The 13,110-nt window shown below is 44.1% G+C and overlaps 1 protein-coding gene across 1 annotated transcript in view; it reads left to right on the top strand.

Moving 5' to 3' along the window:
* Positions 1 to 13,110, top strand: part of LOC126234651 (suppressor of lurcher protein 1-like) — a 652,665-nt gene that overhangs the window by 570,372 nt on the left and 69,183 nt on the right. The window contains exon 9 of the mRNA XM_049943382.1: positions 1,985 to 2,183. Coding sequence (XP_049799339.1) covers positions 1,985 to 2,183 — 199 coding nt within the window. The remainder of the gene's footprint in view (positions 1 to 1,984; positions 2,184 to 13,110) is intronic.

Here is a 13,110-nt window from a genome sequence, read left to right as displayed (position 1 = left end):
TTGAACAACCAAGTTCTACAGGAATGGAATTCCATCCCGCTGACTGAAATCTGTACAACACAACGCAAGCACATTTGCATGCTTGCGTTCAGGATGCTGGTGGCTATTATTGTACAAGCCTTTCAGATTTGCAATGGCTTATCTCGCGCTTTCATTAACCTGTGATCATGCAGTGTTAATCACTTAAATATGTTACCTAGACAAATGCTTTCCTGAAGTGTCATTGCTCTACAATAATTATTTATAGCTGATGCGTTTTTTTTTTCTTTGCCGTCATTGTATTAATGTGCTGGAAAAGTTTTGTACACCACTGGCCATTAAAAGTGCTACACCACGAAATGACGTGCTACAGACGCGAAATTTAACCAACAGGAAGAAGATGCTGTGATATGCAAATGATTAACTTTTCAGAGCATTCATACAAGTTTGGTGCCGGTGGCGACACCTACAACGTGCTGACATGAGGAAAGTTTCCAACCGATTTCTCATACACAAACAGCAGTTGAACGGCGTTGCCTGGTGAAACGTTGTTGTGTTGCCTCGAGTAAGGACGATAAATGCGTACCATCACGTTTCCGACTTTGGTAAAGGTCGGATTGTAGCCTATCGCGATTGCGGTTTATCGTATCGCGACATTGATGCTCGCGTTGGGCGAGATCCAATATCTGTTAGCAGAATATGGAATCGGTGGGTTTAGGAGGGTAATACGGAACGCCGTGCTGGATCCCAACGGCCTCGTATCACTAGCAGTCCAGATGACAGGCATCTTATCCGCATCGCTGTAACGGATCGTGCTGCCACGTCTCGATCCCTGAGTCAACAGATGGGGACGTCTGCAAAACAACAACCATCTGCACGAACAGTTCCACGGTGTTTGCAGCAGCATGGACTATCAGCTCGGAGACCATGGCTGCGGTTACCCTTGACGCTGCATCACAGACATGAGCGCCTCATATGGTGTACTCGACGGCGAACCTGGGTGCCAGAATGGCAAAACGTCTTTTTTTTCGGTTGAATCAAGGTTCTGTTTATAGCATCATGATGGTGGCATCCGTGTTTGGCGACATCGCGGTGAACGCACATTGGAAGCGTGTATTCGTCAAAGCCATACTGGCGTATCACCCGGTGTGATGGTATGGGGTGCCATTGGTTACACGTCTCGGTCACCTCTTGTTCGCATTGACGGCACTTTGAACAATGGACGTTACATTTAAGATATGTTACGACCCGTGGCTCTACCCTTCATTCCATCCCTGCGAAACCCTAAATTTCAGCAGGACAATGCACGACCGCATGTTGCAGGTCCTGTACGGGCCTTTCTGGATACAGAAAATGTTCGACTGCTGCCCTGGCCAGCACATTCTCCAGATCTCTCACCAATTGAAAACGTCTGGTCAATGGTGGCCGAGCAACTGGCTCGTCACAATACGCCAGTCACTACTCTTGATGAACTGTGATATCCTGTTGAAGCTGCATGGGCAGCTGTACCTGTACACGCCATCCAAGGTCTGTTTGACTCAATGCCTAGGCGTATGAAGGTCGTTATTACGGCGAGAGTTGGTTGTTCTGGGTCTTGATTTCTCAGGATCTATGCACCCAAATTGCGTGAAAATGGAATCACATGTCAGTTCTAGTATAATATATTAGTCCAATGAATACCCGTTTATCATCTGCATTTGTTCTTGGTGTAGCATTTTGAAAGTCCAATGAATACCCGTTTATCATCTGCATTTCTTCTTGGTGTAGCAATTTTAATGGCCAGTAGTGTACTTAAATGCACGCTGATACCTTTCTAATCATCAACGTGCTTTTGTCGAGCCTTTTTATTTTTTTCCTTATGTTTCTTCGTACTGACTTCCAAATCATATGAGAATGAAGAAAATCTGTGTGAGCCAGTCCATTAGCTCCCCTCTGGAGCAGGCGACTGGTCCTAGAGTAGAGGTGCGGGCCACTGTTACTGAGCGAGACGCGCGTTGCGTTGCAGGCTCGGCGGACCCTCGCTCCTGCGACGTGACGGTGGACAGCGACGGGCGGCAGAGCGGGCTGGTGCAGTCGCCGCGGTTCCCGGCGCCCTACCCCGCCACCAGCCGCTGCCGCTACGAGTTCGTGGGCCGCGGCCGCCAGCGAGTCCGCCTGCTCTTCACCGACTTCCGGCTGGGCCCGCCCGACGCCTCAACCACAGAGTGAGTCGCCTCACCACCCAGCAGCACGCCGGAGGGAGTTCAATTGAAATTTTGCAGTTCTGTGCTACTCTATACAACACAATTTCTGACCGTTGCCTTGGGTAACAACTTGTCCACACCTACATACAAGGTGAACATTAATGAAACCTCCAACAGTCCACTGGTACACTGCCGGTTCATAGTGGAATTGCATTCCACATACTCAGTTGGACAGTAACTATACCCGCAGACAGGCGCATGAACAATATACGTAGATTTCAGCATTTGAGAGGGGATACGCAGTGGGGCTCGAAGATACAGGTTTGAATAATCGGCGAATCATTCGACATTTGACTAGGAGCGATGCCACTATTCGAAGATGCTGACAGGAATGGCTGCACCATGTCCGAACACAGAGCCAAGAAAGAAACCATCGACCAAGACAGATGACAGTACGAGTAGACCGAGCATTCGTCAGAGAGGCACTCAGAGCCCTGAGTTCATCATTATCATCGATCCGACATGCAACTGATGCTTCAGGACCATTAATAGGTGGCTTACAGAGAGGCGTCTGAACTAACGGCATCCCTTGCGGCGACTAAAATTGACTTGTGTACACCGACACGGCCATTTCCAGTGATGTCGGGCACATTCGGCCTGGAATCTTATGGACTGGAGTATAAATGTCTTCAGTAATGAGCCCCGCTTCGAACTGAGTGTTTCTGGAGAACCCCATGCAGTGGTGGGATACCAACCCGGATGTCTCCTCCATAAGGCCCTACAAACAGGAGTGATGGTCTAGGGTGCTATTTAGTTTCATAGCAGGCTCCCTTTGTTTGTCATCCGCGGCACCCTAACACAGCAGCGGTAACCTGGCGACATTTCGCGCACCTTTTTGTTGCTCTTCGTGGTAAGCCACCCTGGGCTTACATTTCAACGAGATAATGCCCACTCGTTGACGGCGAGAAATTCTGTTGCCTGTCTTTGTGCTTGCCAGACCCTATCTTGAGCGGTAATGTCGCCGGATCTCTCCCCAGTTGAGAATATTTAGAGCATTGTGGGCAGTGCTCTCTAACCAGTTTGTGATTTTTACTATCTAACACACTATTTGGACAGAATTTCTTACAATATCCCTCAGAAGGACATCGAACAACTCTGTCAATCAGTGCCAAGAGGAATAACTGCTTGCATAACGGCCAGAGATGGACCAAAACATTGTTGACTTGCTCAATTTGTGAAGCTCTTTCACTTGAATACAGCGTCCAGTTTTTCTAAAAAAATATAATCATTTATTTGTCTGTAAATATAATCACATCTACCACTTTCCGTCCAATTCGGATAATTTCTTCTTGGTGTGTTGTTTTTCAATTATTAATTTTTTATCTTAGAGTGAATAAAGGGTCGTCGTCAACTGCAGGTTCCTTATTTTGACTTAAATCTTCCGCTGTTCTGTCAAATTCTTCTGAAACTCTTGGCTCTATCAAATCTTGTTTTCTTTAATCTCGCATCTACACGGGGTCGAAATTGTTATCATCGGAATTGGCATGGGTAATTTAAGGGATGCCCTTCCTGTCGCCACCCCGTTACGCACCTAGAAGCGGTATGTGTGCCCCAACTGTGTGCGAACGTTATCTAAACGTTTTTGAATCGTGCAACTGAATCGGGACTTCGAGGCCAGTCCAGTATTCGCCTAGTCAGACGTGCGAAACGTGCCCGAATCGCCGAAGCGGCTCTTTAACACGCTCGGCTCTCCGGGATGGTGCAGAGATTATCGATTTACCATTTCATCATCTCCTGATGTGTGAGATTTTCACCAAGAATTAGTTTCTGTATCAAGTAGGATTTGGGACGCTTCTGGTCATGAATTGCTTTTCTTAAATGCATGCTCAAATAATATTGACGAAGGCGGCTACGTTTTCCCAAACAATTTATTTTTCATATCAGGAGCAACTGACTAAATCACATTATTCCTATTTATTGAACAAACTGTGGTTCCATTGTGAAATGGTTAATGTGGAACTATGTTGTCTACGGAGACTGAGTATGAAGCTGTACCATATCTTTATTGAATACTTGTGTGCCCCACCTCATGCGTACACAATTCTATTTCACATTCCCTTCTTCAAAATATTTTTTTTTTTCGAAACGTGGTAACGGAAAGGATACCCATACAATTGAAAACAGGTTCTCCCTTTAGTAGATCTGTTCGTAGGCTGAATATCGAACTTATTTTCACAGCAAGGAAACTAGTGGGAATGTCAACTCCTCCCACAAAAACTGGTTCTGACCAAGGTTTGCGAGTAGTATGTGTGCTAATATTTTTCAGAAGACTGTTTTCAATACGTCTATTTTCTAAGTACTATGAGCGACAATATAACTTCAGTCACAAACAGACAATTAACCACAAATTCCCTCTACGAACTGATCTGACTATTGAAACTGGCAGATTAAAACTGTGTGCCAGACCGTGACTCGAACTAGAGATTTTTACCTCCCATATTAGCGCAAATTCCACTGCCGAGTGAAAACGTCATTCTGCAAACATCCCCCATGCTGTGGCTAGGCCATGTCTCCGCAATGTCCTATCTTCCAAGAGTGCTAATCCTGCAAGTTTCGCAGAGGAACTTCTGTGAAGTGTGACAGATATGAGACGAGATATTGGCGGAATCAGAGCTGTGAGAAGAGGTCTTGTGTCATGCTAAGTAGATCGTTCGGTAGTACACTCGCCCGCTGAAGACGTTGGTGCCGAGTTCGAGTTTCAGTAGTTCTAATCTAGTCTCAGTAGTTCTAATCTGCGAGGTAGTTTCATATCAACGCACGCTCCGCTGCAGAGTGAAAATTTCCTTCTGATATGTGTATTGTTCTTCAAGTAAAGTCAATTTAAAAAAAAAATTTCTTGGTAGAATGTTGCTTCTGAACATATTTACCTCACAATTAATGTGTTTTCCATGCTGCTTTCAATAAAATTTGTTTCTGCGGATGTCCTACTGTTGTTTCATTTTTAATGGCCGTTTAAGTGTCAGAACCATTCAGATTCTTACCTGAAGAGATTTCATGATGAGCTCTTCCTATTTGTGAGTGTTACGCCACACTAATCGTATTACACCACAACAATATTTTGTTGTTGGTATTGCTTCCCGTTCTTCGTTGCAGTTACGTTTTCGTTGAAATGTAATTGAGGATTCATTCTTTTCTAAAGCCTAGTCTCAGGTTACTGGTACCAAGAGCAATAGCGTACTAAACTTTTGTAATCACATTTAGCTTGAAGTATGGTTTAAAAACCTCTAATTTATTGTAATGCTGAGAACTGCAGTGTGCGATCCATCTGCGTGTATTATCACGCTGCAAAAGAACAATATATGCAGATCCTATTAATAAATCCATTCTGCATAACGAGATGCATATGCGGTGAAATATAGGGAAGATTATTGATATCCTACCGTATTTGCAGATCCATTAGCTAATTCAGGTCATGGAGATGAGCTCATGAAAACTGGCACCAATAGTCGTCATCTGGCAGCCATAACATTCGTAATGATTTCCTATGCAGGGAACCCTCTCATGTCAAACAAATGCACGCACAAATACAGATCGTGTGGCGTGTTGTGGTGACGTAATCGGCGCTATTTTATTAAGGGGAGGTTTACTATCTTTGGCCCGAAAAAAGCATGTTCTTTGAGAATTTTTTTCTCGGGATGTGTTATAGATATCAATGTCAAATTTGGTCAAAATGTTTATTGGCATTTCCTCTACAAACTGGAATTTTTTCAACCGGAAATGTCGAAGAGTAAAGGCGAAGAGACGTCAGAACGAAACAAAATTTCGATGTAGACCTCCACGCTCTTTATGACACAGGTCAGCCGGCTCGTCTGAAATCAAACTTGACGTTAGCGAAGAACATAAGATTCTTTAGGAGTTGTACCACACTTAGGTTATTTATACCATAGGAAACAAAATGATGGCTATTTGAAAAAAATAGCGTTTTTCCATGGATTTTTCAACTTCGTCGGCCAAGTAAAAATATTTATAGTTGATGGATCGGAATAAAAGTGGTATAAGTTCAAAAATGGTTCAAATGGCTCTGAGCACTATGCGACTTAACTTCTGAGGTCATCAGTCGCCTAGAACTTAGAACTAATTAAACCTAACCAACCTAAGGACATCACACACATCTATGCCCGAGGCAGGATTCGAACCTGCGACCGTAGCGGTCGCTCGGCTCCAGACTGTAGCGCCTAGAACCGCACGGCCACTCCGGCCGGCTGTGGTATAAGTCCTAGACAATTTAGTTATCTTCGTCGGAAACAAAGAATCATGCCAATCGGTTCAGTATATTTAAAGTTACCATACCGCGCGATAAAAAAAACCATTTCGAGAAAAACGCGCTTGTAGTTTTGACTACATATAAATGCAATATTATGCAACGTACGTTCAATCTACTATTGCGGGTCCATAAACTAGTCCTTCCTCTTCCTGACAGAGGGCGTTCTGCTCGATCTGGGCCATCCTGCGCTGCTCCAGAGCCGCTCGTCCGAATCCTTGGCGAACTTCGCCGAATAGAGTCCCAGGGTGAACTCTAGCGTTGTCATGGTACTCAGAATTGCTGAATACCCTTCGTTGAAGCTGCTCACTGCTAGCAAAGTCGCAATGTCCACAGTCTTTGCAACAGAATGCAAATGCATGGGGACTAACTTCCAAATACACGCGTTCAAACTTTCATTCGAATTTTGTGGTTCCTCCCAAGCAAAAAAAAAAAAAAAAAAAAAAAAAAAAATGGATCGAGCACTATGGGACTTAACATCTATGGTCATCAGTCCTCTAGAACTTAGACCTACTTAAACCTAACTAACCTAAGGACCGCACACAACACCCAGTCACCTCCCAAGCACCAGTACAGTAACTAGTCCACCGAAAGAAAAAACTTGTCCATGTAAAGGCCGATTTCAGGGAGGTGCATTTTTTTGTTCAACTGCGAATAACAAACATTTCCGTTCCGTATTCGGAAAAACCGTTTCAGGGGTGGATTCTAAACACTTTTATGGATACAAAAATGCAATTTAAAAAATGGATTTTTTGAACCAAAAGGTAGTAAACTTCCCCTTAAGGACTGGAAAGGACTCTTCCAGTTTCCAGGAACTGGTTACAGTATTCCATTATCTAAAAGAACCAACAGTACGTACTTACTATGGATATTCTCACTCATATCGCATCATATTTCGGGTTAACCAATATTAAGATAGACGTTTTTGTCCTGAAAAAGGAGGTTACACACGGTGTCCGTCAGCCCGTCCCAGATGCTTTGGAATACACATCGTGACTTGGTACATTCTTTCCCTTATGACCCTCATTCCAGAAATAAAATGTCATACAGATGGAAGAGCACAGGACAAAATTACTATTTAACCGAGAAGTAAAAATTCATATGACTCCTCACTACTTCATTTCGAGTTTGTTATTGGTGACATGACTAAAGTAAAAACAAAAAATATCCTTTGTGCTAAACGTATCCGAACTGCTGTGTATTACTATCAACGTACAACTAAAACTACCAGAAATAAACAAACCCGCGATAGGACCAAGCATTACTGCATGCAAGCTTCAGGACGAACAATATATTGAGCATTACTGTTGTTAAGAGCAACTACTGTGAGAGGATGGGACACGTTTCTTCCCAAACAAGACGTACAGTGCATACAGTCTACTGTTATTCTGTTGTCAGATACTTCAGTGAATAGGCTAAGCCACAGCAGACCACGTGTCCTTTGTGACAAAATGGAAAACGTACCTAAACAACCTTCAGTCTCTGTAACACCTACGAAGTTAGTTAGTTGGTTGATGTTATGTACTACATTCTGCGAAGTAAATATTTGCATGTACTTTTAACGTAATACCGGTACCTATTCTGACGTGATGAACTCCTTACCGTAATTTAAAAATGTTGTACTTGATTTTAACTTAGAATTTTAAGACTTTTATAAGTTTTTAAAGCAATATTACACAGGAAATATTTGGAGAATGTAAATGGAAAATGTTGTAAGAGCCAAATTTCACATTTATTCGGAAAACAAAAGAGAAAGACCTAAAGTAACTATTGTAGTTCTTGTTGTATAGAAGTTATTTTTATCAAAAAGATTGAAAAGTTATTCTGATACCACAGAAATACCTTGCCCATCCCATCACTGCAAAAACGAGATAAATTTGAAATCTTATGATTTATTAACGGACGTCCTATGTGCCATAACAGGAAACTAACTGGTGCTAATTGCGAAGGCATGAATGGCTAGAATCCCTCGCAGGACAGGTTCAGTCGCCTAATTGGAAACGTTTCTCCTGATCTTCGCGCCCGCACGCACCTTTTCTTCGCGACGTATGAATGCAGTGTAAGTGTATCTAATGAAAGGGTTCGAATTAATTCCAGGACATTGGCGCATAGACTGGTGATCAGGGGCTTTACGCCACCACCCCTCCCGGCCCCTCTGCCATAAAAAGAAAGAGAAAATTGTCAAAAACGCGCGGCGTACCAGGGCAGTAGCCCATGGAGGTGCTGGCCTCGCCCGACGCTGTGTAACTTCGATGATCTGACGGGAACCGCTGTATCCACCTTCCCACGGTCGTTAAGGTTTAGCAGCTGAAGCAGAGCCAGTCTTCCAAATGAAGTAAGGAGTGGCATTCGTCGGCCATGGTCTTTCCTCTTTTGCATACATTGACATATTACAATTCTTCTCTTTCAGTACGAAAGAATACCTAGCGAAAACTGGTAGGCCTTTCACGTTCATTTCAAGGAAAATACGTATATGAACAATAAATCAGTATTAGACCTTCAACTTAATAAAAAGAAACTTAGTGTTGTTACTGAGAGTGGAAATTAAAAGCCATACACAATAGTTGTAAAGAAGGATACCTGAACAGCCTAGAGAAATTAAATACACTACAAGACATTAAAATTGCTACACCAAGAAGAAATGCAGATGATGAACGTGTATTCTTTGGTCAAATATATTACACTAGAACTGACATGTGATTACATTTTCACGCAATTTTAATGCATAGATAATGAGAAATCAGTACCCAGAGCAACCACCTCTGACCGTCAAAACGGCCTTGAAACGCCGGCGAATTGAGTCAAACAGAGCTTGGATGGCGTGTACAGGTAAAGCTGCCCATACAGCTTCAACACGATACCACACTTCATCAAGAGTAGTGACTGGCGTATTGTGACGAGCCAGTTGCTCAGCCACCATTGACCAGACGTTTTCAATTGGTGAGAGATCTGGAGAATGTGCTGGCCAGGGCAGCAGTCGAACATTTTCTGTATCCAGAAAGCCCCGTACAGGACCTGAAACATGCGGTCGTGCGTTATCCTGCTGAAATGTAGGGTTTCGCAGGACGAATGAAGGGTAGAGCCACGGGTCGTAACACATCTGAAATGTAACGTCCACTGTTCAAAGTGCCGTCAGTGCGAACAAGAGGTAACCAATGGCACCCCATACCATCACGCCGGGTGATACGCCAGTATGGCGATGACGAATACACGCTTCCAATGAGCTTTCACCGCGATGTCGCCAGATAAGGATGCGACAATCCTGATGCTGTAAACAAAACCTGGATTCATCCAAAAAATGACGTATATCCATTCGTGCACCTAGGTTCGTCGTTGAGTTCACCATCGCAGGCGCTCCTGTCTTTATCAAGGGTAGCCGCAGTCATGGTCTCCGAGCTGATAGTCCATTCTGTCGCAAACGTCGTCGAACTGTTCGTGCTGATGGTTGTTGTCTTGCAAACGTCCCCATCTGTTGACGCAGGGATCGAGACGTGGCTGCACGATCCGTTACAGCCATGCGGATAAGATGCCTGTCATCTCGACTGCTAGTGATACGAGGCCGTTGGGATCCAGCACGGCGTTCCGTATTACCCTCCTGAACCCACCGATTCCATATTCTGCTAACAGTCATTGGATCTCGACCAACGCGAGAGCAGCAATATCGCGATAACATAAACCGTAATCGCGACGGGCTACAATCCGACCTTTATCAAAGTCGGAAACGTGATGGTATGCATTTCTCCTCCTTACACGTGGCATCACAACAACGTTTCACCATCAACGCCGGTCAACTGCTGTTTGTGTATGAGAAATCGGTTGGAAACTTTCCTCATGTCAGCACGTTGTAGGTGTCGCCACCTGCGCCAACCTTGTGTGAATGCTCTGAAAAGCTAATCACTTGCATATCACAGCATCTACTTCCTGTCGGTTAAAAAATGGCTCTGAGCACTATGCGACTTAATTTCTGAGGTCATCAGTTGCCTAGAACATAGAGCTATTTAAACCTAACTAACCTAAGGACATCACACACATCCATGCCCGAAGCTGGATTCGAACCTGCGACCGCAGCGGTCGCTTCGTTCCAGACTGTAGCGCCTAGAACCGCAAGGTCACTCCGGCCGGCGCTGTCGGTTAAATTTCGCGTCTGTAGCACATCGTCGTGGTGTAGCAATTATAATGGCCAATAGTGTATTTATAATGTTACACGGATCTTTAGCGGCCGAAACCTGTAATTTATAATTAAAATTGTCAGTGATAGTGCTGGAAAATAAGTCTTTTTTTTTTCCTTTCAGAACACATCACTTATATGCACTCATAAATACATTCTGTATCAGTCAGTATCACGACTGGTATTACTGTTATTAGCAACAGCAGCAGCAGCAGAAGCAGAGTAGTAGTAATTGTAGTAGTTGTATCACACTAAGGGAGAACAAATATCGTGACACTAAGAAATTATTACTGTAGAGTAATGAATTCCTCTAGGCAACGTTTTTAAGTGGTTAACATTTCAATATTACAGGTTAATGAAAGTGTTCGATAAGCCACTGCAAATGTGATACGTGGGTACATTAATAACCGGTGTAAGCGACCAAAATCTTAAATGCAAGCTCTTAAAGGTGCGTACGTTGTGTTGTACAGGTGCTGAATGTCAGTTAGTGTGTGATGTCCTTAGGTTAGCTAGGTTTAAGTAGTTCTAAGTTCAATGGGACTGATGACCTCAGAAGTTAGGTCCCAGAGGGCTCAGAGCCATTTGAACCATTTGTCAGTTAGTGACACGGAGTTCCCCACCTGTGGCACTTTGTCGATCAATGCACGGACGGATAAAGCTGTTTGTGGAAGACGCAGAAGTTGTCGCCCGTTGATGTCTCATATGTGCTTGATTCGAGACTGATCTGGTGATCTAGCAGGCCAAGGCAACATGTCGACAATCTGTAGATAATGTTGGGTTACAACAGCAATATGTGAACGAGCGTTATCCTGCTGAAAAGCACCACATGGAATCCTGCTCTTTAACGGTAACACAACAGGTGAGGTCAACAGATTGGCGTACAGATCTGCAGTCAGGGTGCGTAGGATAACCACAGAATCAGCTTTCGTCAGAAAACTTAACAGGCCTTCACCCTGCCCTCCAATGAGCTCTCGCTTGAAATCACTGAAGTTGCAAATGGCGGTGGTTTGGGGTAAGTGGAATACGCGCTGTACAGGGGTCTGGCTCTGAACTATCCTTGAAGCAAGCAATTTGTAAGACTTCGTTGTTGTCACGTTGGTGTCGCGTGCTGCTCAAATTTCTACTGCAGATGCAGTACAATGTTCCATAGAAAAACGCTGAACACCAGGGACTTTCCCCCCGGTAGCGCCACGTGGCAGTCCGGATCCCGGTCTTCTGGAGACCGTACATTCTCGTAATCACCGCTGCCACCAATCATGCACAGTGGCTACATTTCTGCCAAATCTTTTTGCAGTATCGCAGAAGAAACATCAAGCTTTCGTAGCCCTATTACACGAACTGATACAAACTCAATAACGGCGTCTTTGTCGCCTTAAAGGTATTCTTGACCAACATCAACTCAGTACCTTTGCCAGGCACTTACGTGTGAATTGCACAGCAACCATGTACATGTAGATCTCAAAGATAACGAACACTCACGACCGTTATAGCGTATACTGAAAGATAATCTGATTTGCATCCTCAAAATGGCGCTACTAGCGCCACTCTTATGCGACTGCCAAGAAATTTGCATAGGCATTAGCTTTCAGTTGCCTGTCAACTTTCGTTCACGTCGCACAACTCCATCTTGTTGCCGCAATTTTTTTCCGTTATTCTCGTACTAATAGAAGTGCCGGAGTTAACGCTACTTCTTCTTAGTCAGTACTGACATTTGATACATACTAATCACCTGCCGCAGTGGCCGATCGGTTCTAGGCGCTTCAGTCTGGAACCGCGCGACCGCTACGGTCGCAGGTTCACTTCCAGCCTCGGGCATGGATGTGTGTCATGTCATTAGGTTAGTTAGGTTTAAGTAGTTCTAAGTTCTAGAGGACTGATGACCTCAGATGTTAAGTCCAATAGTGCTCAGAGCCATTTTTTGGTTTCATTTCATCATCTTGGACAGTTTCCAGCCACTGGCTGGGTCTGTCGGGAACACAAGCCTCTCCATCGTGTTCTGTCTTTCCACCATTCCCCCTCTTCCACCTCCGTCCAGTTCTCTCCTCTTCTCGTCACACATTCCTTCACTCCCTTCACCCATCTATCTCTTGGTCTTCCTCTGGGCCTCTTCCCCTCCAGTTGCAGGTCAAACATCCTCTTTGGAATTCTTCCCTCATCCATTCTCTTCATGTGTCCATACCACTGTAGTCTTGATTTTTCTATCCTGTCCTGTACTGGTTCCTCCTTTAGTCTTTCCCTCACATACGCATTTCGCAATCTGTCTCGTCTTGTTACACTCAACCTGCCATTTTTTGGTACTTACTAATAATTACTAATTATAGCAATAATTTTTAATTTTTTTCGTATCATTTCTTTATGGTTGTTCGACTGCAGAACTATCATTTCAAGTAGTCAAAGCCATCTAAGTTCTGGGAGTATGAGAGGCATTACCAGTGAGATAGGTGCTTGAGGAGTGATGG

This window comes from Schistocerca nitens, chromosome 2 (genome assembly GCF_023898315.1).
Source record: "Schistocerca nitens isolate TAMUIC-IGC-003100 chromosome 2, iqSchNite1.1, whole genome shotgun sequence".
Classification (NCBI taxonomy): domain Eukaryota; kingdom Metazoa; phylum Arthropoda; class Insecta; order Orthoptera; family Acrididae; genus Schistocerca; species Schistocerca nitens.
This window is presented reverse-complemented; position numbering and strand designations above follow the sequence as displayed.